General features: G+C 38.8%; 1 protein-coding gene across 10 annotated transcripts in view; it reads left to right on the top strand.

Annotated features, from left to right (window-relative positions):
- RFX3 (regulatory factor X3) overlaps positions 1–26,169 on the top strand; it is a 287,161-nt gene that overhangs the window by 200,906 nt on the left and 60,086 nt on the right. For 9 of the 10 annotated variants that reach the window (XM_039230866.1, XM_039230864.1, XM_039230860.1 and 6 more), the window contains 3 exons: positions 3,663–3,737; positions 12,314–12,495; positions 16,020–16,139. In XM_039230866.1, coding sequence (XP_039086797.1) covers positions 3,663–3,737; positions 12,314–12,495; positions 16,020–16,139 — 377 coding nt within the window. The remainder of the gene's footprint in view (positions 1–3,662; positions 3,738–12,313; positions 12,496–16,019; positions 16,140–26,169) is intronic. The other variant, XM_039230861.1, reaches the window with a different exon arrangement.

Raw genomic sequence — 26,169 nt, 5'->3', positions numbered from 1 at the left:
AGAAGGTTTGCTATATTTTTGTAGGAGCTCCTCTGAGTTTTTTGTTTTTTGTCTTTTAACTCTCCTGGATATGAAATACAGCACCTCTCTGGCCTCTTCTGAATTTCTGATCCTAATTCCTGAGAAATTGGGAAAGATTTCCTTCTCTGGGGCGGCCGGCCGGCCTCACGTTGTACACACTTGCTGTACTCTCAAAATAACAGGGGCTTCCCCTGCCTTACATTGTGCACGCTTGTTTTTCCTTCTTCAATCTACCACACAGGAAGTAAAGTCTGCCCGTTGTCATGTGGTCATATTTTTTATCACAGCTGTGATCATGCCACTTTCTATACCAGAGGCAGAGTAGTGGGTATAGTCCCTAACTAGCGCTCCAGACTTCCTGTGAAGAGCTGCTTGCCCAAGTGAAGGAACCCTACTTACACTGTTCCCTGGGATTCTGTCTTCTGAGAATTCAACGTTTGGTTGGGGAAGCTGAGCGTTACACCCATATATACTTTAATTCCCCAATTCCTTACCGGTGACACAATCCCGAATAATTATTTATTTATTTTTTTTTTAATACCAGCTAGTGTCCCTTTCCCCTTTCTCCACCCAAGTTCAGCTTCACGGCCAGCGGAACTCAGAGGTCCCTGCCGAGCACTCTCTGGTGAGGTCTGATTTCTCGGAATAGGCTTTACTGTCTCGGCAAGTCGCCCCAAGCAGGTCTGATTTTTCACACCACGCTCCGTGGTACCTTGTCACATGATGCAACGGAAAGAGGTCTTTGGATCTCCCGGCTAGCGTGTGATCAGAAAGCACCCCGGCATGTGAGGGCAGGAAGCTCCCATACCTGAGCTCGGACTCTTGGGACTTGGCCTGGCAGCTGGTCCCTGGGCTGTATTGGAGGCATTGAGACCGCGTAGGATTCCCAGGGCTGGAGAGCCTCTCGATGACCTCTCTTGCTCTTCTGCACCAGAGGCCTGCCCTCCCTCTGCTGTGTCAGCAGCGTATCTAAACACGGTGCAAAGTCCCCCCCACTTCTGAAAGTAGCCTTTAGTAGAACTGGACCAGTTTCTTATCTTTGGCTGAGAACCATTCCCAAAGTACATTCCCATTCTCACGGGAGTCTGGTTTTAGCTGGTGAAGCTGAGGGGTCTTCAATCGTCCCCCTTTGTCTTCTAGATTTTTTTAGGAGGTCATGCGCCCAGACTGGCTGCGTGGGACAGCCGTGTCTTACCTGCTCTTTCCCACAGGGGGTTTCTCGTCCTCACTCACCCCACTAATCTCACTTAATGCTCTGAAGGCCTGTCTTTCCAGGCTGGATTCTAGTCTCTTCTCGGATGGAGCATCCCGCCATTTGATCTCAGAAGAGTTGCCATCGCCTTTTATATGATTATGAGACAACAGTCCCGGGTCACCTGGTATTAGATAGTTACAGACAGGCGAGGTCCGCTGCGGGGGTCACTTTCTGGATGGCTATGCAGTAAGAGCCACACCTGGGCACTGTTTGAACCTTCGTTCAGAGAACCGACTTTTCAAAAAAAATAACCTCATATATAATCATAGCCTAAAGCTTACCTGGCTTCAGCCAGTTTACCATGCCCACTTTTTATTGATAAAAAACAGCAACCTCCAACCCTTTCAGTCCTAAAGAAATTTAAATGCTGATTAATAAAACGAATGCAGACATCGGTTTCTCAACCAGTAATTGCAGTTATATTTCTGTCATTTTCACCTTTCGTCTAAACGTGCAAAACCACATGACACAGGTCATTTTCTGTGTATTTAGTAGACTGAAATCCAACCTTGAATTTTCCACACTCAAGCTTGAAAGGAAATGTAGGCATTTTAGCAAATTGGAGTTTTTAGCCGATTCTTCATAGAAGTGATCTAAAGTCACATGAGGGTTCGGCTTTTCAGCTGTTTTCTTTTGTTTGTTTTGTTTGGTTTTTTTATGTGTGTTCTCTTTGGAAACAAGAACACTTATTGAGGCCCTTTTAAAAGATGCAATACTAAAAAAAAAAAAAATAGATGCAATACTGAGGTCCTTTATAGTTTTACAGTGTAACACTTTAGTAAAATGTTTGGTTACTCATTACATTTACATTGCTCTTTCTCTAATGTGTCTTTCTTCACTTGTACAATATCACCTTCTTCAGTTTATTTCCAAGTATGCTGGTAAACTCTACGAATAGAACATTCCACCTGCAGAGAGAATGCTTTGGAAGCCAGACTACTTCATTTTGTGTTCTAAAAAAAAAAAAATTAGCAGTGAGACAAATTGTATTGCAGCATCTTATGAAGTATTATATCTACTTAAAAAATATGTTTTCTGTGATTTCTAACCTAACAGTATTCTATTTTATTAACTCTCAGGAGGAAGAACCAGTAACTTGTGGAAATAGCATAAAATAAAATTAAAGCTATTAAATTCCCAAGTTGTTTGGAAGAAAATTAGATTTAATGTTGATATAATTGAGACTGAACATTCTGTGGATAAAGTTCCACCAGAAGGAAATTGGAAAGTTGATGGGGGAAAAAAGACTTTGCTGTGGACATTGCCATCCATTGTTTTTGTGTTGGTTTGGGGGGGCACGGTATGTTAGAATTTCAAAGCATCATTAATTTCCATAGCCACTGTGAAATGTGAGTAAGCTTACATTGGAAAGCACTAACCTTTTTTATAGCCGCTTATACTGAATTGTTGATTTGATCAGATGGTAGAAATAAAAGTAATGCAATCAATTTTCTTTCTCACATAATGTGATTTTTTAAAAGAATATAACTGCAGTTAATATTGGTGATATAGCCCAGTAACCAAATGCAGGGTAGGGTGTTCAGAACCTGAATTTGCAGTATGTGCTTTAGGGCTAGGAGTTGGGCGATAGAGACCTTTGAATATGACGTTATCAGGAGCACATCTCATTTATTATTGGCACCTGCTACTTAATTAAGGTGTTCTGATTGCTCATGATGTGCTAAGATTACAGGGAATAAAACTGTTTCTGTCCCTTTTCTTTGTTGACTCTGAATTATTTTCTCTTCTGTGTTCCATTTCTGCTGTCATTTCTAATAGCTCTGCCTCACCACCACTTTCTAAAATATAATATAGGGGCCATGATCGCATCTTAGTGTTTATTCATACTAATGACCCTCCACGTCCAAATTTTAATACAGGGTTAAGAGAGGAATGGATAGATTTAGTAGCTTTTGAACATTAATGAAGGTGCCTTTGTACATTTGCATTAAAACACTGATGCATGTTAAACACAAAGTCTGCAGCATAGTTTTTCTTTCATGACAAAATAGAACAAATATTAAATACTGTTTGGAGAGTGGTGACTCTCCCACCTCTTGAACTCTGAAAGTCAAGACTGTTTTCTCCTAACTAGAAACTAGAGTCCCCTGGGGTTCCTCCTCTTCAGGCCTCCATTCTGATTATAATTACAGAATGTTCAAAAAAGGTTTACTTTTGTGATCGGGCTTCTTATTAGTGTGCATATTTTTTAATTTATTCTCTGGGGGTGGCGGGAAGATGGGGGGAACACACATTTAGTTGAGAGCTATTCATTAGCCACCACTGAAGGAGAAATTGAACTTTAAAGAGTCTATCAAAAATTCTCTGGTGAGCCTTTTATTACTATCTTGTCTTGAGCCCTTTTTTTAATGACATCTATTATCAGATTGAAATGGCGATTGAGACGCTGCAAAAGTCTGACGGTCTGTCCACTCACAGAAGCTCTCTTCTCAACAGCCATGTAAGTTGCCTCTTCTTCACGTAAACTAATCTCTTGCTTGTTCCGCATGTGTTGCTTGCTTCTAAATGCTTGTTTTATTTATTTACTTATTTATTTTGCTTCTTAACCTTCCTTTCTCAGCCCCTTATGATCTCTGTATCACTTAATGGCTCTTTTGTACACTGAGATATCTAAAAATAATAGAGCCCCCCCCATACACTGCTTTACTAGGCTTTTGTACTGTTCTGGTACAGATATAACATTTCCAAATTAATAACAAGCTGCCATTTCCATGTGGAAATTAATTAATGGGGACTTTAAGTATTTCAAGTGTTCTAGTTTGATATTAATTTACCTCGAAGCAAAGGCTTGTAATCTGCATTTCTGTGTCTGAAGCAGAGAAACGGTCGTGTCTACTTGTCTGACCAATAACATTCTTTAAGTGGAAAAAGATGATTAATGCCAAACCCAATGGTGAACTGTCTGAAAATGATTTATTTACCAGTAAGACCCTATAAGGGAGGCAGGAAGCAGCGACCTAGATGAGCTCAGGTCCTGAGACCTACATAGAAATAAACCTGAGCCAAGAGAAGAAGTGAGACTCTAGATAAGCCATATGTTGCTAATAATTGATACTAAACAAGAGTGTTGGGACTGTGCCTTGAAGCCTTTAACTGTTATCAGATGCACGCATCATTTTAATGCTGGCTGGTAAGTCTGACATGAGCAATGACAGTTTTGTGAAACTGTAAACGTTTTTCAGATTTCAAATTTGGGGGATCCGATGGAAATGCTGGATAAAAGTTAATTTTGTTTTTGTGTTTCTGAATATGTGGGTAAAAGTATATAGGCCTAAGACTTCCGCCTCTTTCAGACAAATCTTCTGTTAAATTAGTATCAATGTACAAAAGTATGGTAAGAGAGTCTTCCCCCACAACTGAAAATGTGTTCTTAAATTTAGAGGTAACTTACTATGATTTTTAAATTCTTCCCCATATTTTGTGACTGAAAAGTCCAAAGTTGAATCACCCAACGGAAATGAAATACTGTTATTTTTCACTAACCCTGAAACCTTTAACTCACAGAAAATGTTTTCATTATGCTTTTTAAATAGACTCTCCAAACATTTAAATTTTATATTCCACCATGACATTACTTTCCTTGTGTTTTACTCATTTGTTTTTAGATGCCTACTGTGTATTCGTTCTTTTTCAAAAGGGGAAGTACCATGGCAAATAAAAACAGGTTAGCCAATTCGGAGAATGCCTGCAATTTTGGTGAAAATTATAGGTTGTAAATTTTAGAATAATATATATTTTGGCCTTTCTTTTTGAAACCATTTAAGGAATATGATTCCCTCCCCCTGTCTGAAAATTTGAAAATTTGTATGCAATGTATCACTCTCCTATGTGTTTTATTAAGTATATCCCTGCTGTGTTAGCTTGACTCTTTAGTTGTGTAGAAAGGCTGATGTACTGTATACTACTAGGGTGTATGTTATTGGGGGGTGGGGTGGGTAATGACTAACTGGTGTTTGTGTTTTGAAAATCATGGCAAGTAAAAATGTTGTTCACTTTTAGTCAAAAATGTGAAGGGATATAAGAAGAAAAGAAAAACACCTCAAGTTTTCAGTTACCTTTTTTGAACTGTCAGACTTCTAAGAAGTTGTGTTTTGTTATTCAGTTCATACCTCGTTTTCACTTGAATTATATTATAGTTTAGCATAATATGTGATAGTTAATTTTATCTTGAATTACCTATACTTATTAGTATCTTATGACCAGTAATGTAGGTATAAAGACGTGGTTTTTTTTTGTATATTTTTATTTGTTGATTTGTTTGAAACTTTTCAGATATGTTGGGTTTTCTTTGAAATTACCATTCCCTGTAACCCATGAAATAATATTTAATGTTAATGAATGTGTGACTTAAGCTTCACAAACAGCAAATAAATGTTTGCGACTCTGTGGCTTCATATTTTTTATTACATAGCCTGGTGACTCTTCCATAGTATTTCAAAACTGCCAGAGACATTTCAGTATATACAGTGGGCATGAATGTTGCTAATGCAGTGATAGTCTTTCACTAGAAGTCCTGATTCGTTTTTATTACGCCTCTGGGGTAGTTAAATTCACCTAAAGCATATATACAGCCAGGTCCTTCGAAATGCAAATGATTCTACAGAAACAGTAAAGAAAGGATCGCATTTCTGCTGGACCAGCCAGGTTTCTCCATGAACACGTAAAAGGGCCCTATTGTTTTTCTGTCCTTGGAAAGCTAGCGATGCTCTGAATTTTTGTTAGATTGATCCAAAAGCTGGAGTAAGCTACTGCCTGTGTTCTAGTGGATCACCACCTGCTAAGGGCAGGTTAAATTCTGTGAAACTAATTGGTGATCTTCAGTTGCAAAGAAAAATTTTAGTGGAAATGCTTCTTAAAAATATGTTGTTCATATTTTAAATGTCAGTAAACTCTAAGTTTATCCTTTATCCCTCACTGTATAGGACATGATATGGAATTGTTTAAAGTGGACACAGATCCAACTTGTGATGACAGTTCCCTGACTTACAGTTTCTACAGAGGATCAATTTCATGAGGCAAAAAAATTAGAAGAAGAGATCAATAATTTGTGTCTCATTTTTACTGGTTTCTTTTTTTTTTTTAATTTTTAATGTTTGTTTATTTTTGAGAGAGAGACACGGCGTGTAGGCAGGGGAGGCGCAGAGAGAGAGGGAGACAGAATCCAAAGCATCCTGACTCGGGCTCAAACTCACAAACCTCGAGATCATGACCTGAGCCCAAGTCCAAGGCTTAACCGACTGAGCAACCCAGGTGCCCCTACTAGTTTCTAAAGAGGCATCTTAATCATGATTTTTGAGCTGAAAGTCCACTCTCATTATATTTTGGAATATGGAATAGAATGGATTTCCTGTTTTCGCTTTCGACAGATTGTTTACAGTAATTCAGAAAATCCTTCTTAGGGTCAAACCAAATAATCTCCCGTCAGTAGAATCTGACTCAATCACTTTGCTTCTCACCTTTGAACGCATTAGAAGATGGAGTGGAGCGGAATGGGGTGTTGAATTTTGTGTATCTTTTTCAGCGTATTCTTAACAGTACTTAGTACTGCCGGTCTGTTTTTATCATTATCTCGCAATTATCCCCCAGCTTGAAATGCATGTATAACTTCTCAATTTCATACCCCCTGTAGCGCCCCACTTGTAAACTGAGTATGGTGACGCTGACTGCCAGCTTTTTTCCTAGCATTGTCAGTATTGACATATATTGTTAATATTCACGTAATGGCAATTATTTCAGTAGTAACACGACCTAGGCAGATAGTAAATATATATTGACAAGTTAAAGTCCCAAGAGAGTAAGGACTTTATACATTTTGTCCACTGACGCATCCCTGGTGCCTAGAACAGTGCCTGGTACATGGGAGAAGTTTCCTCAATATTTGTTAAATGGATGAACATGAGAAACAATAGAAGGGACCAGACCTTATCTTAACTTCCGTATTCTAAGTACCTTTGCCAATCATGTGTGCATTTATTTAGGGACTCATGCATGCATTGCTGTATTATCAAGCATGCTTCAGTCGCTCGCTGTGTGAATGTTGTTGGTATAAAGTGGCCTTCTTCCTGCATATCACGTGAGTGAAAGAATGTACGATCGTTCTATCATTTCCCCATGGGCCACCTTCAGCTTAAGAGTAGACAGCTTTTTATTTCCTCTCCAAATACTTTAATCCCGCAAAAAAAATTATAGCCAAGGATGCTATCACTCATCTCCTTCTTTTTTAGAATGGCACTTTTGATTTAGCTTTATGGAATTCACTCTCTTCTTATCATAATTTCTATGTAAATATTTTTGTTTCTAAATCTTTTGTATGTGAAGATGCTGTGGGGGTAAGTGATGTATAGGGCCTGCCTAACACGAACCAGAGTGTCGCTGCAGACTTATGTTTATTTTATCTTCCTTCTCAATTGTAATTAATATAAATTGGCATTTAGTGATTATTTTGTATCCAATGTGAGATAGTTTAGATTGTAAATGTGAATGCAGAAATGTTCTTAAATTAATTGTTCCCAGTTCCCACATAATGTTCTAGAAGTTGTGCATTGTTTTTTTAAATTCCATTTAGAGTATATAAAAAGCTTTAGGCATTTATTTCATATACTCTTTACAATCTACTAAATAGTTGTTTTATGATTTTTGCTGGGTTTAGCTACTGAAATATATTCAGCTCAAAGCAAACCCTAGTTTTATACTCACTTTTCCTTCAATGATGCTGTATTGTAAATATAAGTTATGACAGAAATAAGACCTGTCAAAATGCATATCATCAGTGAACTGAACTTAAAATGAATCCTAATGGATAATAATCCATCTGGGAAAAAATGCCAAATGTTACATTTAGATGTTAATTGGGGAATGCAATGTGTATTTTTTTTTATTTGTCAATCAGTATTTCCCTTTGGGAAAAATAGAAACTGTTCATCTTCCTCAATCTACCCTGATTAATATAGATTAAATGCAAAGGTTGAAAGATGCAATTATCGTGGTTTCCACTCTTACGTGAACTTATGTTAGTTCATTAGTAGAATAATCAAGTTTTAAAGATAAAGGTTAAAAGTTCCTATGGTATTTTATGGGCTTTTCAAACCATAAATGTAAACAAATATTTTACAACATATAAAATGTTTTATAAAGAAAGAGTAAAAAAAATTGTAATAGTTTCAATCTAAATTACTAAATGTTAAGGGTCTTGAATTTTAGTGTCCAAATGCATTTTATTAAAGACAAAACCCAAGCAAACGGTATCTCATAACAAGCATCAACTTCCCTTGGACAACGCAAGAAGCGTATGCCTTTAGGTTACACTTAACAGCCAACTCGCTCGTACAATAAAATTCTTTCTTATACTGTGTTTCAGACTCAAATATCTGATTCACAGTTTGATCACTGTGTCAGAACTTGAAGACGAAATCCTGGCATGTAGAATGCACATTATAATCCCCTGCTAAATCTCAAAATCTTATCTGGTAGCTCCAGTTTCCACGTCCATCTCGAGCTTCTAGGAACCCTTGCCTCAGGTGACACGGTTGTCCACAGGCTTCCTGGCTGCAGCAGGGGCCGTCTGCGTCCTTCAGGGCTTTTTACCTCGATGCAACCTCCTTCTGCTCTTCCCAAGTGATCTCCAGCCTTCTGGAAACCTCCTGCGAATAAGAGGCAGGGAACACTTGGCATAGGGTAGTCGTCAGCACACCCGCTCTTAGGGAGGTTTTCAGACCAACTAATGATTGTTTTATGTGTGTAAGTGTGTGTGTGTGTGTGTGTGTGTGTGTGTGTATAATACATTATATACATATATAAATATATGTGCACACAAATGTATGCATAAACACATACACACACATATTACAAAGGAACTCAGAGTTTTGAAAAACTGCTTAGAAATGAAGAAAAGTCTGTGAAAATGTGAGACTATAGAAAAAGAACCGTAAGTTTGCAAAACGGGTCAGTCCAGGTTATTTGACTTGCTTAGCATTTCAGAGGAGCACATAGCCAACCCAATAAAAACTTCATTTTCTGCAAATTGTTCCTTTGGGGCTAGAGTAATATTATTATTTAGGTTTCTGAGTTTTAAGCCCACTTTTGCTACAATTATCTATTTCTGTGAAAAGTTTTCTTTGACAAAGCATTGTCGGATTAACTCTTCTACATATGTAAACATACCTTTGGACTCAAAATATTTTATGTTGAACTTTAATATTTGCACTACTTTTCATTTTTATGAAAGGCACCTTAAGATCATACCCTTCAAATCTTCTATTATTAGATTTGTTTTTTCAGTTCTTTTATCTACACGGCAATTGTCTTCATCGTGAGACATTAGTAAACTCTCATTTTTCGATATCTGTCTTTACTTTTAAGTTATGAAATACTGCCAGAAAACTAGTAAATAGTTAAGGCAGTTTACAGAAATTGTCTATTCGTAGCTCATTAGTTAAACAAATTGTTTTTATTCGCATTGTATCTTTATTTGCTTCCTGTATAGATGTATGCACTGTTCATTTGTAAAGGAAGGAATATTTGACTTGTAGTCTTTTTTTGCTGCAAAGTCATACTGTTTTGCTTTGACAATATGCATTATCATATGAGGAAGTGTGGATGATACAGACACATGTATCGGCATTTTTAACTTATACATGTTGTATGCTCCATGCTTGTGGGTGTGGGTACTCCATTAGCTTATTTGCAAAATACTGTTTTCCACAAAATATTCAGAGTTTGTATACATTTGCCTTTCTCAGCATTAGTTTTGCTATTTCCTCTCTATTCCTTCATCTCCAGAAGCTGAATTTCTCAAAGACTATTCCTTTCTCTGTTTTATATTTCTATAATCTTTACATATTTAGAATACCATTAGAAGGCTCTCTCTAGTATATGCACACAAAACCAGAGTTAGCACTTTGGGGCAATATGGCTGCCTAGACCTTCTACCAACACCAGTCAAGTGAGGTAACAATGCTTTCAGATTCCCATCATCTTACCAGGGGGCGTGGTAGAAACCTATGAGGCGGGTTTGTATTGCCATATTTTGTGCATCATCAACCCCCATTGTGTTCATAACCCACAAAATCTTAAAATTTAAAAAGAAATGCTAGGGACATCTTGACCCACCATTGTAGGCAGACTACTAATCTGAGCTTTAGTACCTGTATTTCCCAAGCTTTTTGCCCCTTCTCTCTCTTTTTTTTTTTTTTTTTTTATCAAGTGAATATGTGTAAGTGAACTTATTCTGGGTGCCATTTAGAATACTTAGAAGTCATTGCCTCTGGAAAACTTCTTTGCGGACAGTTAGGTTACAGATGATTCATCTCTAAAGAATTCTTTTTGACCTTTAATTTTTTGTCATTATGTAAATGAACGTTTATTTTGTGTAACCTTTTGAAAAGGGAGGGTTGTATACATTATAGAGACAACAGGTATGTTTAAATGTACATATTCATTATGCATAAGTGGCTGGCAGAGAACTTCAGTCTCCCTGACGGAACATGAACTTTATTTTTAAAAGTGCTCTGCTCTGTCTTGGAGGCTTGGTGGCCATATTTTCTAAGCCAACATCAGCATGAGTTTAATGACATAATTTTAAGTAAACATAAGCATCATGTAGGAATATTTGAAATTAAAATGGTTCTGGACAATTCAGTTGTCATAGTCAAAGGCAGTAATTCTGAAAATGTCTTTAATACGAGGAGTCTAAAGTTCCAGGTTCTGAGTTTGTTCACAAATCTTAAAGTAAGTGAGCAAAATGGACAAGTGGTTTAATATAATTTGAGTGCCTATATTATCTTTTTTTGGAATATGATCATAAATTCCCGAGGATGGGGTGATATCACATTCATTTCTGCATCACTAGGTGCCTAGCCTGTTGCCTGGTTCATAGTTGATGCACAATAAAGAAATTCTTGGGCTTCTATAACTTCTGTTTAATTTAAATTGCATGTAAAATTTCATTTCTTTATCACATCTCTTAAATATGGTATGGAAATTTTGTTGAGACAAGTACTGTGAAGTATTTGTTGCTTTATGGAAACAACAACTAGTATGCAAGTAATCAGAAACTGCCTGAGATGATATGTGACCTTAAGAAAGTCATTTAAGTGTTCTTTCAGTTCTCTTTTTGTAAATAAATAAATGAACGAGTTAATAACTTAACTTTCCTAATGTTGAAATTTAATAATATATACCTAGTTTATGCTTTCTAAAATATTTTTGTCCTTGCTGTATTTTAAAGAAATACACATAGGACAACATACACCTATAAAATTTAAACTATAGACTGAGAAAATGTTACTTTACCAACTACCATTATAGCGTATCTTCTGAAATTATGGAAAACAAAACATAGCATCTGAGTAGAAAAACTCAAATGACTGTAGTAAATGATTCCTTTTACTATGTAATTTTTAAAGAATCAATGTCTAGTCAGTTTCTTTTCTTCTGGGGAAGAAATGACTTAATTTTTTTTCTTCCTTTCTGCTTGCAGAATTTTACCCAGTAGATAATAGTGTTGTTGTATTGACCTGTTTGAGTAAATTAGATAAATAAATTAAAATTCTAGGGAAGTGGATAGAAACGTAATACAAAAACTCATGCAAGGCATCACGCTGTTCATAACATACCAACATGAAAGACGTATTATGTGCCAGGCTGCCAAGCTTGGGAACATGTCTTGTTCTGTGCCAATTACAAATTTTACATATGACCGGTTAAGGGGTTATTTGAATTCCCCGAAGAGATGTTTGTCTACAAAATTGCAATCAATACAGGGAGAAATAGTACTTTGTACGTGTGCTTGACTGTTTGAAGGAATGGACATGGTCCTAGCTCGTAAATTACATTCAGCCATTCACATTTCTGAGAGTTGTCAAGGTCAGATCACACCAGCCTTTGAATTGCAAGTTTGCCCGATGACAAGGTTTGATGAATAGCTAAGTATTTCTGTACATTGTATCTGTAGGGTCTTGTAGATACTTTGGTAAATTATGTGGTTTCTCTGTGTTTACCCTGTCTTATTTACACTAGCTCCAGTGGCTGTTGGACAATTACGAGACCGCAGAAGGAGTGAGCCTTCCTAGAAGCACGCTGTATAACCACTACCTACGACACTGTCAGGAACACAAACTGGACCCAGTCAATGCTGCTTCTTTTGGAAAACTAATAAGGTCAATTTTTATGGGGCTACGAACCAGGAGATTGGGAACTAGGTTAGTATGAAAACATAAGATCCTAAATAAATCCCTGTTTTTCGAACCAAAGCAGTTCAGGATGTCGTTGGAGCAAAAGGGCTTGATTACAAATAACATATAAAGAGAAAAATAAGGAAATGGCTCAGTTTATACAGTCTCTTGAGAAAAGGAAAGGTCATTATTCAGTGAATACTGCCAAACTGGGATGATGCACTGGCTTACACATCAGCTGACCACAGCTTTGAGAAGAGTGGATTCTCCCACGATACAGAAATCAGCAAGCCAAACTGTTAATGTAAGATTTACACATGGTGCCTTAAAAATGAATGTATATCACTGTTTTCTCTTTTTAAAAATAATCCTGCTAGAGGTGGTAAGTGACATAGGAAGTGGAAAACTATGTATCTCTCGACTCTTGCAAAATTATATTGAAATGTCTTTATAAATAACTCTTCTCTTTGAATAGAGTAAGAAATTAAAGCTGAGTTTTTCATTTCATTTTTGGAAAGCAATTAAAAATCACTTGTCGAACTTGAAAAATTGGGGTATTTGAAGCCCTCAGTAATGACACAGTTCTGTTTAACCTCTTATTAGCCTTTTTTAGGCTTGAGTGTGCAACCATACATGTATAGAAGTAAAAAGATAGTGTACTTCCATAGCATGAAAGCCAGGAACGTAAACAAGGCTCTTCGTTCCTCGTTTCCTTCCTTTGAAAAGAGATAGGAGTGTTCTTCCTAATCAAAATATGATGAAAATAATAGTTGGAACTGTAGAGCTTCATTTTTTTGCGTTTCTGTAGCTTTTACAAATTATCATAACATGAATATTTTAAGAAGCAGGGCAGAGGGATATGGATGTTTTTGATTTCCTAACGCTTATAGAAAATCCATAATAAAAAGTGTAAAAATAAAGATTCCACACCATATAACATTAGATGTTCTTCCTATAATGTGTTTTAAGTCACAGCTTCATAGTATCTAGTTAAGACTATTTAATATTTTTAATAGAATAAAGAGATCCTTACTAACTTCTTTGTAAACTTACGCTACGAGAAAGGGAGAGTGTCAGTTTTGTGTCATTTATGAGGTCTCTATGTGTCCTAAGCGCGAGTTATTCCATTCTGTTGCATTTCAAGTGATTGTACAGCTTTCAGATTGCCGGAGGTTCCGCTCGCTCATAAGTATGTTTTCTTCTACCTATACTTGAAAAGATAGTATATTTTAAACTGGAGAATATGATTGTCTATTCAGGCTAAAGGAACTAAAGCTTTCAGTCCCTTGAAAAAAGCTCTTTGTTTCTCTCCCCATTTCTTTTCTCAGAACCACAAAAATCATTATTTGGGGATCTAACCTCCTATCCGCTAGCGAAGGCTCAGGCTCTGTAGTTCCGCATACCATGCCAATATTTTGAGACTCTGGGCTTTATTCAACATTCTAATAGCAGTATTGTTGTGCTCCTTTGGTTGTTGAAAGGGATTTCAATGGGTCCTATTTTGAGGCTCCATTCAAACCTTGAAACACATCTTTTAAATAGAAAGGACCAAAATTGGGGTTGTTTGGGTTTGTGAATGAGTGGAATCCATACTCCATAAGTACTTTTCGCAATATCACAGCTTTTGCTTTCTGATGTTCTTTTTTGCCCCCTCACTGTGTAACAATTGTGTCTTCTGTTCCTTTTAAAATTATATGTAGTGTTTGCAAGGAGAGGTGGAAAGTAAAGCCTTAGAAGAATAAGGAGAAAAGAAATCCAGTGGGGAAAGTTTAAACAAATGCCATGTTACGAAGACAGCAGAACAGAACAGTGTAGAAGCACTGATGGTGTTGAGAGTAAAGCCCCAAGGGATTCGTTCTGCCATGGGACCTGGTTTAGCGTTCATTTACTCTTCCTAACCCAGGGAACAGAAAGAAAATCCGTATAAACCATGAGGCAGAACTGGACCTTTCCTCAAGGTTTTAGAGCTAGGTAAAAATAAATAAATAAATAAATAAATAAATAAAATCACTGTGTTTCTAAGCAAAGGCAAATCAAAAGGTGTCTTTTGTTCAAATCCACCTGCAAATGAAGTTTAAGCAAAGAAGACCTTGGGACATGCTGATCCTCACCCCTCCCCCCCGCCCCAGCCATCTCCCCACCAGCCCAACAAAAATGCTGATTTGTTGGAAAAAGAGAAGAAACTAGACACTTCATCTATCTCGGTCTACAAGGGAGACCCCATTTTACTCCGTAGCTGTCATTGGTTACATCCCCTGGGGACTGTCGCCTGCTTCCCCCCTCCCCCCACTTTACTACTTACCCTACTCCTGTTTGTAAGGGAGAATGCTACTAATTGAGTTTTTTGTTTTCATTTTTTTGCTCTATTTTGCGGTGACTTTTGGAGACAAGATCTGTCTCTGAAAGTGGAATGCATTTAAGTTTCCGTACTATTCTACTTTGCCAAAACTATATAGATATTCAGATGCCCCACTTTTTTTTTAAAACTAGCAATATTATTTATATAATAAGATTGTAATGTCTTTGAATATGTAGACTTCATCTGATCTATGTTCTTTAATCTTGGAAGTCGAACTCTGTTCTATTTTTATATAAAATATTTAATCCATGCTCTTCTTGCATTTCTTTTTTGTAAATGAAAGAAAAAAATGGAAAACGCAGCTGATGTCTTGCTATATATAGACCTGTGGAAAACTATTTTGCCTTTGCAAAAATTTACATATTTAACATGTTATTTTTGCAAGAATTTGCAAATTTCATTCAGAGCAAAACTTTGTCATCTCTAATAACAAACATGGTCTTTCTCAAGAAGATGGGGAAATTGTGACAATTTTTATCCAGGTGGAAATTTGCCATTTTCACAGAGAAACTTCCCCATGTCTGTTGTGACACATGTTATTCAGCCTGCAAAACTGATATGAATTCATTAAAACAGAGACTAATAAAATATGTTTCACAATCAATGGGTTAAACGCTTGCTTCCTTTTAGGTTTCAGAATAATACATGATAGACTTTCCCTCCACATGCCATATCTGGGAAGTTACCTTCCCTGTCCCTGCAGTAATAGACATTGTAAGAATGTAGAACTTACCCAAGACAGTAGAATTAGATTTCTTTTCTTCGTTTTCTATAACCAGTTTATAATCAATTCTCATCTAGTGTATAGCCCTTTATCCTGTTAATGAATTTTTATTGGCCAAGTGTGTTTCCCACCTTTACCCCTTCTAAATTAAATCTAGAATGTAAATTTGAAAATCACAGTGTAACTTAAATGCAGTAAGTGGCCTGTTGTACTAATATTTCAGTTTATAAGGAAAGATTTTTCGCAGGGCCCTGCCGCCGATGGATTCGGAATCTTATTTTGATTCTTCCGATGTAGCCACCATAAAAACGTACAGGTAATCCAGAACAGGCAGATCATAAATCCGTAACACGAATATGCTGCTTTTACTGAATCGTTCCAAATGTGAAGTTAAACGGACATCGTGTCTGATGAGTATTGGTTTGACTGACTTCTTGTGTCTCTAATGTTTGTTGTTCTTTTATGAAGAGGAAACTCCAAATACCATTACTATGGGATCCGCGTCAAGCCAGATTCCCCTCTGAATCGTCTGCAGGAAGACATGCAGTACATGGCTATGAGGCAGCAGCCCATGCAGCAGAAACAAAGGTAGACTCCGGGATTCCCACTTGCCTGTCCAAGCCACAGATCTCTTTAGGGGTTCTGTCTCCTTTCCGTTCTGAACAAATAGAGCAGGTACCTCGGTGTGCACGAATGCGACTCTTGTCGGCCTGCTTTTTACACGTGGGCCGTTCTCGAATACGATTTGGTAGAGTTTCATTCACCTCGTCTGTGTTCCAAATCTTGTAAAATTACTTCTTTAATTTTGGCCTCTTGGGCCTCTTTCCAAGTTAAATGTGACCTCCCAACCTATTCAGCCAATGAAACCAAACCCAAAACATAAGAAGTGAACCCAAGCAGACACTCCCTGGAGAAACCTGTTTCAGTGTTGGTGAGTGAGTTCCTCGAGTGCTGTCTTGCACCTCCGTCAGTCATTCTTTTTGACATAACATGAGTTCTGGGAAAATGTTTAGGAGTTGTTACATTTTCTTGGAATCCAGCTTCCATAGATGAAGAATTGTAGATATTAGAGCTGGGAGAGATCTCCAGGATTCATGGATGGATGAATGGATGGATGGGTGGGTGGGTGGGTGGGTGGATGGATAAAAGGGATCATAGATCATAGAATTGAAGAAATACCTCCATCTAGTCTGGCGCCTCAGCCCTGTGACAATCAGCGCCTTCATAGCTCTGTTTTTCATTTCAGCCCCACAGAGGCTAAATGATTTGCACAAGTTCATAATACTGTTACATAGCCAAGGGCCTTCTAGTCTCATGTGGCTTATATCACAGTTTAGAGTAAATAAAATGAAAAATCTCTCCCTTTTTACCAGTATAGCTCAGCCATAATACTAGTTATAATTTTTCTTTAAAATTTTTTTAAAATTTTTTCAATGTTTACTTTTGAGAGACAGAGAGAAATAGAGCATGATCAGGGAAGGAGCAGAGAGAGGGAGACACAGAATCTGAAGCAGGCTCCAGGCTCTGAGCTGTCAGCACAGAGCCCGACGTGGGGCTTGAACTCATGAACCGTGAGATCATGACCGAAGCCAAAGTCGGACACTCAACCAACTGAGCCACCCAGGTGCCTCATGCTTTTTCTTTTCAGTTGAGCATGCAGAGTTAGGTAGGAGAAAGGAGGGCTGGACACTGGTAGTCAGATGATCTGCCTCACTTTACTCCTTTTTTTGATCTGGGATGGTTGGCTGGATCCCCTCCACATCCATACTAGCTTAGTCAGAAGCATTAGCTCCAAGTCACTGCCAGAGAAACAGTGTATCATACGGTAGTCCGTCCTTTGTTTAGTCAGCAGGCACTGATTGCGTCTCTACTGCCTGCTAGACCCTCTGTACCCAGAGAAGCCATAGTCTCCAACTTTGAGGAATTAAGAAATTAAAAGGGAAGGCACATGAAACATTTTTCTTAAGTAATGCAGTCTGCAAAGTGCTGAAGTAAAGCTTTGATCCAGGAACTATTGAGATACAGAGGAATTTTAAGCAAACCCTGAGGAGGATTGAGAAATGATCTAGGGAAAGTACTGTTTGAGAAGGACGTGGGTAAACAGGGGGGTACAGTCCAGGACGTCATTGGTAAGTACTGTGTGTTCTGGGGAGGCTCACATCGCAGGGGCAGAGCTGAGAAGAAGATCGGCTCAGCAGGAAAGGAGATTTAAAACATACTTTGGGTTAGGGGACTTGGTTGTATCCGAAGCTAGTAAGTTTGTTCTTTGTGCATAACGTATTGGAAGCTGTGTAAAAATTTGGAGCAGAACAATGAAACTTTTAGATTTTTTTTTCTAGATATAACTTTTTAAATTTTGGGTAAGACATTTAATGCGAGCAGGCTGGAGGTAAAGATGCTTGTTAAGTAGTTGAACGCAATCATAATTTCCAGTGCCAGTGTCCCAGACTGAAGAGTCAGTTCAAGATGGGCCATTAAATAAAGGTTATCTCAAGGTTTTTAGCTTTTTAATTTGCAGTTTCTCCACCGTATTTTTTAAATTGCTGATTTCTGGTTTTTTGAGGTATTGTCTGTGAAATATATTTAAAGGGCTCAGAAAATACAATAAAATAAATCATGGAACAGTCCCCTTATATGGAGATGGAGTTTGTGTGAATTGTAATAAGTTGTTACTGTCTTGGGTTGTAACTATTTTGTGCACCTGTTAGTGACACCGTGTACAGCCTCTACCTTCTGGTGTGTTCTCTGTACTCCTGCATCATGCACAGTGCAGCTGATGGTGAGATCGAGACCAAAGAAAAGACAAAAAAAAGGTTTAATTCAAAACTAACATATATTTCAATTTACAGGTGAACAAACACTTGATAAATTGCACTTAAGACAGCTGGATTTAACCTGCAAAGAATCCCAACAAATTCTCAACAAAACGGTAGCCTCCTAGGGACATTCTTTGTAAAAAGCCTGGGTTAGGGAAGCAAGTCCCAGGACTTGGGAAATTCTTCTTAGGAAACAGATTCCAGAGCTCTAAAGGTTAATAAGCCGTGAAAACCCTGCCATCTCCATCTAATTGTAATTGCTTTTAGAATTAGACATAATGTGGATATATATATAAAATTCTCAGTGATATTAATACATTGTAGCAACTTTAGTTTCTTGTGGCGTTTGCTCTCTTGTGACATAGGATGTTAGAGAAGCAAAGAAATATAGCTGACCCTTGAGCAATATGGGGGTGAGGGGTGCTGACCCACACACAATCCAGAATCAGGGTATAACTACTGACTCCCGGACCAGAAGTCTTATCAGCCACATACACTGTCAGTTAATGCATATTTTGTATGTTATATGTATCATATTGTGCATACCTAGAGTAAAGTAATAGAAAAAGGAAACTATTATTAAGAAACTTGGAAGGAAAATACATTTACAGGGGTACCTGGGTGGCTCAGTTGGTTGGGTGTCCGACTTCGGCTCAGGTCATGATCTCACGGTTCGTGGGTTTGAGCCCCGCGTCGGGCTCTGTGCTGACAGCTAGCTGAGAGCCTGGAGGCTGCTTCAGATTCTGTATCTCCCTCTCTCTCTGACCCTCCCCTGCTCACGCTGTCTCTTTCTCTCTCTCCCTCAGAAATAAATAAAACATTAAAAAAATTGTTTTTAAAAAGAAGAAAATACATTTACAGTAATGTGGTTATTGAAAAAATGTTGCATGCACAAGGATCTGCACAGTTCAAACCCGTGTTGCTTAAGGGCCACCTATACCCAATTTTCCTTTGTTTGTTTTTAATGATACACATTTTGGATTGTGGATAGTTGCTCTTAGGATGGTGTCTTGCTAACTGATTGCATTTAGTGTTATCCACCTCACAGCCCCCTCGTTGGGAGCAGGACAGAGGCAGGTTTCTGTTTTCTGTCTGAAGGAATCTACCAGCTGGCCACGTTTGTAGGCCGTAAGCAAAGCCACTTCCCCCATTGTGCAGAAACACTTGCACCGAGGCGGCCTTTCTCTCCCTAAGTCTGGATGTGAGGGTTAATATTTGTTGGAAGACCATGGAAAAAGAAAGGATTGTATCATTTGCTTTATGGCTTATAAAACTCAAATGATCCTATCGAATATATTAAATTTTACATGAGAAGAGCCTGCCATTCTTGTGAAAATTCAAGTGACATGTGAAAGGTTTAGAGTATTTTATGGCAGCCCTTGTATTTAATATTTTAGAATATTCAGATGGGTTAAGCGCCTCAAGCATTAGGGTATGCATCTACATACACACAGCTTCCACAGTATAAATTTACATGTCTTATGTGTTCTTATGGGGCGAAAATTCAAGTATATGCAGTGATCATTTTATCAACTACGAGTGAAGTTTTGGGGAAGTCAGTTTGAACATTTTTTTCTCTTAAGGCTGAAATCATAGAAGTCGGAGAAGTACTCATGATTATTGTTCTGTGCAGCTTTCTAATTTTTAGAACCCCTTTACATATGGCATCTCATTTGAAGATTTGCTAGGGGAGTAGGGGAAATTTTCACGTGTCTACAGTCCGATTCCTGGCAACACCACCATATGGAACAGAGCCATGCGTCTGGAAATACATGGAAATAGTTTCTGATTGGAAAAAAAATGGATGTCACAGAACCCATAGTTTACCTTAATTCAAAGGATGAAGCCATCCTCAAACCGTGTACTTAAAGGAGCAGATTAGAGCCCACTTGATTCCTAGGCAATCATGAGATAAAACAGGTGGCAAGAGGGAAGAGAAGTGAGAAGGTGAAAAGGGTCTTCTGCTTACTCTTGGGCTGTTCATCAGAGCAGCGTGTGCACATTCAGGGGAGGGCCAGGTAGACCTAGGTCGTCCAGTGGCCCTTTGAGTGTCACCAATCTAGGGACTAGAATCTAGCCTAACACAGTATAATAACTTCGGCATATTGGTGACATTATAGGTCATCGAGAAGAGGTAAAGTGTCCTGGTTAAGAAAGCAAGAGAGTGTGGAATAGCTTCTTTTAATATCTTCTGTTGAAAATATTTCCTATGGAGATAACTTCTGCACTTAAATGTAATCTTTCGTTTCCAGGGACATTTTCTCATGGAAAATTGGCTTGCCCTGATTTAGATAATAAATAAATTAGGTCCTTATAGAGCAAAAAGATCAGCAATTTTCAACTGTACAAACCAGGTAAAAATGTTTGCTGCAGTTTATTTTTAATATTTAAAAGAAGTACCTAGAGAGTGCTGGCACACATATTTTAGTTATTTTTCCAAATCCTAGTAGCAGAAGCAGTGGCATAGATAGCCAAGTGCTGTTGACTGTGGGCTGGGCTGTGTTTGATCTCGGTATCTGTTCTCAAAATATAAAAGTGCATTTATGATTCCTTCAGCAAACACATAACAACCAGCAGCTGCATACAGAATATGTCCGTCACACCCAACAGAGATATCACACAAACATGAATGTTACAGCTGGAAGAGAGATCAGCAGACCAGTTCATCCTCTTCATGAGAAAACTGAAGCCCATAAAGGGTAGATAACCTACCACAGTCACACAGCCAGGGCAAGAGCTTGGTTCTCTTCTTATAAAAATGCCACCTTTAAAGAGGGAAGATAACCCAGGCAGAAACGCACACATGTGATAAAGTTTTGCATAGGAAATAAAAGGAGGGGTGCCTGGGTGTCTCAGTCAGCTAAGTATCCGACTCTTGATTTTGGCTCAGGCATGATCCTGAGGTTCATGGGTTCGAGCTCCCCATGCACTGTCAGTGCAGAGTCTGCCTGGGATTCTCTCTCACCCTCTCTCTACGCAGCCCCCCCCCAAATAAATAAACTTAAAAGGAAAAGGAAAATTACACTTTAGTGAGTATGTCCCAACTAGTGAGGACATGTGTCACCTCCTGCCTCTTTGAGGGGTCCCTTCACAGGAAGTGGATTCTGTGGAAGTAGGAAACTTTGTGGCACTAACAGGAGGGGAAACCGAGGCCAGGTGGAAAGATGATAGAGGGAGGCTACTCTTGCTTTGCTGTAGACCAGCGTGAAAGCACACATGTTCTAAGGAGTGACAGAGGACAAGAACCTTGTCATTCGAAGACCTTCCTTAGTGTGGACTTCCTTAGTATGGAAAGAACCCTATACTTAAAACCGGGAAATGGGGGTTTGAGTATAGGCTGCGTTGGGAGTGTGTGACTGGACTTCACTGAACCTTGGCTTCTCCATCTGCAAAATGGAAATGAAGAGTAGACCACCTCACTGATTGTTTTGAAGTTCAGGTGGGAAAAAGTACATACTTTTTTTTTTTTTAAATAACTGGAAACATTCAAGGGTTATATAAATTATTAATCTGTACCATTATACCATGTGGGCCAGAGAAGAAGATTTCTTGAAGAATAAGGCTGTTTCAGAGAACACTGAGCCCAAGCAGTTGGACAGCTTTGGCTTCCATTTCTTTCCTTCCATTCTTTTCCATTCTTCCATTTCTTCTTTCCATCCTCCTTGCCTCGCTGCCTGCCTGCCTGCCTGCCTGCCTTCCTTCCTTCCTTCCTCCCTCCCTCCCTCCCTTCCTTCCTTCTTTCCCCCCTTTCCTTCCCCAGGCCAGTGGTTTTCAGCTCTGATTGACGTTAATAGTTTACTATCCCTTTCCTAGAACATGGAGCCCCTGGAGTGATTACAGAGCTAAGCGTCTACACCTGGTGGGTTGCTCTGAAGAAGCGGAAGGTGGCAGGCGTCTTTAGTGGGAAGTTGGCCAGGTGATTTGCCTTTGGCTTTTGGAAACATAAGGAATCTTAGGCACTGAAATACTGAATGTTCACTCTGCCACTGCTGTGTGTTGTCTCTGATGTAAATATGGTTTCCACTGAAGATAAGAGAATCAAAAACAATCACAGTTCAGTGATTATTAACTAGTAATTTGTGTAAAGCTTGTTAATGGTAACAGCTACCTCTTATCCTTCTGATAAACATTTAATGAACATTTAATAATATCCTTCAGTAAGCTCTTCCTATACAAGAATTCAGTGAGCAATTACATGGGCTATTTACCGATAAGGAAATTGAGGCCCATTTAATTTTGCCCTCTGCAAGAATCTCTCCCTAGAGCCTTGGGTTGTTCTCCATTGCGGGTTCCATCTTGGCCTCAGGTGGAGTCAGGTTGTTATTTTCCACATGCAGGAGGAGGGGGGACATCCCTCTGGAATAGGTTTAACAAAAAGGGCCAGATGTAGGTGAAGGAAGTGTTGTACATATTTGCAGGGCAACTACACCAGTTCTCCACATGAATCCTAAGTCGCCTGTGCTGTGAGGACCCACTGAAGAAATTCGTGAAATGAGAATAGTGTCTGTCTCTTTGAACATTGCATCCTCCGCACCTAAAGAGGGCACTTAGCCCATGTGTCGGTGCTCTGTACATATCTGGTGAGTGAGTGAGTGATCCAAGCTTTCATTTTAGTCAACGGCTTCAACCTTCTCCTTTCCGTAAGAACCCTGGTGCAGTTAGTAGAACCGCCCCATCTGAATTGAATTTTTCCCTCCTCTCCTGGCCCAAGGGTAGAGGTAGAGCTAATGAAGAGACATGTGCTTTGCAAGCCACCAACGAGAATTGAAGAGATGGAGTAACTGTCACTAACCAGCAGGGTTGATGTTCGAAATCATTGAGACCCAGACATAGTTAGTGTGACACTGAGGAGTCAGTATTCTGAAAGAAAGGCGTTCTCAGCCCTCCCTGTTTTCCTCTGGCCTTTTCATGTTTTATATCATTCCAGACCTCAAGCCATCTAAAGATTTTCTGGGATAGTTGTTCTAAAGAGAATCTCAAGATGCCAATAGAAAACTTTAACCTCTTTCCCTGATACGAGCTCAACATTTTGATTTTTGTTCATGCAAATCAGATGATTGTGTACTTTCTAGAATGGTGAAGAGTCTTTTGGCCTGTGCAGTTCAGAGTTTGTGCTTTGTGGCACTTTTTGCCTGCTTCAGAGGGACTTTGCCAAATGTTTCATGTAGTCCATTGACAATCCTGGTGCTGCTAAATATACAAGAGTGAATATAATAAATATAGAGGCCATTCTTTGCCTTTCACTGGATTCCTTCAGTGTCTGTACGTGTGAGGTTATTGACAGAATGAGATATTATTTTACAGTGGAGTTCCAGCTGTCCAAGTTCTAAATAACAGGTATGACTAACCCCATGGGGGAAGATACCTAACAATTTACCATGTTTTCTGTGTTAGTGAAAGGTTTCACGCACAGGCTCCGCTATTAAAGCATTAGACTTTCTTTGATTTCTTAATCATTAACAACTTTAGCTTTGATTGCCCATGGAGCTGCAAGCTGTTAAAATTATCATTTGCCTTTTACTAATTTTGAAACCAAGAGCTGTTTCTTCATTTGATGTAGCACAGGTCTTTCTCGGAACGTGTACGACTCCGGAGCACTGAGAATCTACCGTAAGAAAACATAATCTAAAACTATTGAATTTATAAAATAGATAGGATGGAGAAAATACTCTTAAATACTAAAAAGTGCAGTTTTTGAAAAGATTCAACAAAGAATTTTTTTGCATGAGAAAGTGTCTCTGGGTTTTGTGGTTTAGTGTTTGAATAGTGGGTATTTTATGAAGAAGGGAATTTGAAAACGGTGTTTCAATGCTAAAAGGCCAGTTGAAATTCAGCCAGGGTTAACATCATGTTGGACTATCATGAAAGCCAATAGAATGTAAAAAAAAAAAAAAAAATCCTGAAAAAATTTTGTTTATACATAGCCTTTTCAAAACCATGCCCCTAAGATCCTTTACCCATAGTAAATACTCAATAAATATTTGTTAAATTAATTTGATACACGTTAAGACCATTTGGTAGTATGATAAACTGAAATATGTTACCTTGAGCGTTCATTCATTCGTTATTATTATCCACTCACTGATAGTTATATCCCGAACGTAGTTTATTGGGAACAAATAGAAAATTGATGCCTTCGTGTAAAAATATGACTTTTCTCTGATGTTATCGGCATACTTGGACTGGGCTGAAGGAATTTCTATTGGGCCAAATTCTGTGCAGGCTACTCAACACATATCTGGGAGGCTAGTTAAAATGGTCAATTCCTAAGCCCCATCTTTAAAGATTTTGCTGGCTGGATCTAGGCTGAGCCTAGGGCTTGAATTTTTTGGAAAGCTACCCAGACACTGATATTCATTTAGGCTTCAAAACCTAATGTAAGATGGTATCATCTATACCTGTTTCTTCCAGGAAGAATCAGTTACCACAGATAGTTGTCTGGCCTGTTTGGAAGGTGACTATTCTTGACTTCCTGTTAAACTTTGTCTTCAGTGAAGACCCAACTCTGAGGTGATGGTAGTGAGCAGAGGTTTTCCTTAGATCATCAGGGAAACAAGCATCTAGCTTTCCTCTGTCCAGTGGCTGTGATTTCTGGGGATTCTTCATGGGACATGCCAGTCCCATGGAAAGCAGTACACGGAGATAGGCCACTACCTAATTTATTACTTAAAGCGAAGCAGGAAAAGCAAAAATCAGGATTACATGGGAGCTCTCATACTTAGAGGCTCACAAGAATACTCCTCTTGTCTGTGAGCCATCTTGCCGCCCATTATGACCCAGACCACTCCCAGACTCGTCCCCCAAGCCTTCTCTGAGGAGATAAAACCTGTTGACGTCCTGTTGACAAGGTAACCAGAGCGTATCCAGTCATTCCACAGTTCGCCTTGCTATTCTTACATTAGAGTAAATCCACTCTGTTTTCTTTTTTTCCCTTTACCTATCCTCAGATTTGTTCTTACGCACTGACCTGCATGGTCTCTCCAGAATTCACCAACTTCCTTTTTATTCACAGGCTAATCTTGATGTAATTTCCATCTCCTGTATAATATAGTGTACTTCTAATCAGCGTCTCCCACTCCATGTCATTATTAGGAAGCATGATCATACATTAATTACGGTGTACTCTGATTTGGGGTGCTTCCCTAGAATATCATACCTCTTCCTTCCCCTTAGGAATTTCCTCTGTTTATGTCTTTCTGAGAAAGCAGATAATTCTGCCTGCGGGCTTCAGGCTTGGGAAGTACTGTGTGCAAGTAGGTTGTGACACAGCATCATCTGCCCTCTGAAAACTTACAATCCGAAAGGAATATACATCATTTCTTCTTGTTTTTTTTTTGTTTTAATGTCTATTTTTGTGAGAGCACGAGCAAGCGTGAGCAGGGGAAGGGAAGAGAGAGAGGGAGACGGGATCTAAAGCAGGCTCTGCACTGACAGCAGAGAGCACAATGCTCTGCTCGAACTCACAAACCATGAGATCATGAGCTGAGCTGAAGTCAGAGAGTTAACCGGTGGAGCCACCCAGGCTCTCGGACATCATTTCCTTTTATGGTTAAATTTCACTTACCCTTGACATTTGTGCCTACGCAGCATCCATGGTGTGCTGGATGCTCTGCAGGACAGAGGAAGCCGGATCACGCATAGCCAGGCAAAGTCTCATAATTACTCTCCAATCCTGTGTTAAAATTTAATGTAGTTGAAATTTACAGGAAATATTTCCATTTTCTCTTCTGCAGGGTAAATAACTGAAATCCTTTTAACCTCTTGTCTGTTAACTCCCTCAATCCCAAACTCCATGAAGTTGA

The sequence above is a fragment of the Hyaena hyaena genome, unplaced genomic scaffold (genome assembly GCF_003009895.1).
Source record: "Hyaena hyaena isolate Hyena2069 unplaced genomic scaffold, ASM300989v1 scaffold_51, whole genome shotgun sequence".
Lineage (NCBI taxonomy): Eukaryota > Metazoa > Chordata > Mammalia > Carnivora > Hyaenidae > Hyaena > Hyaena hyaena.
This window is presented reverse-complemented; position numbering and strand designations above follow the sequence as displayed.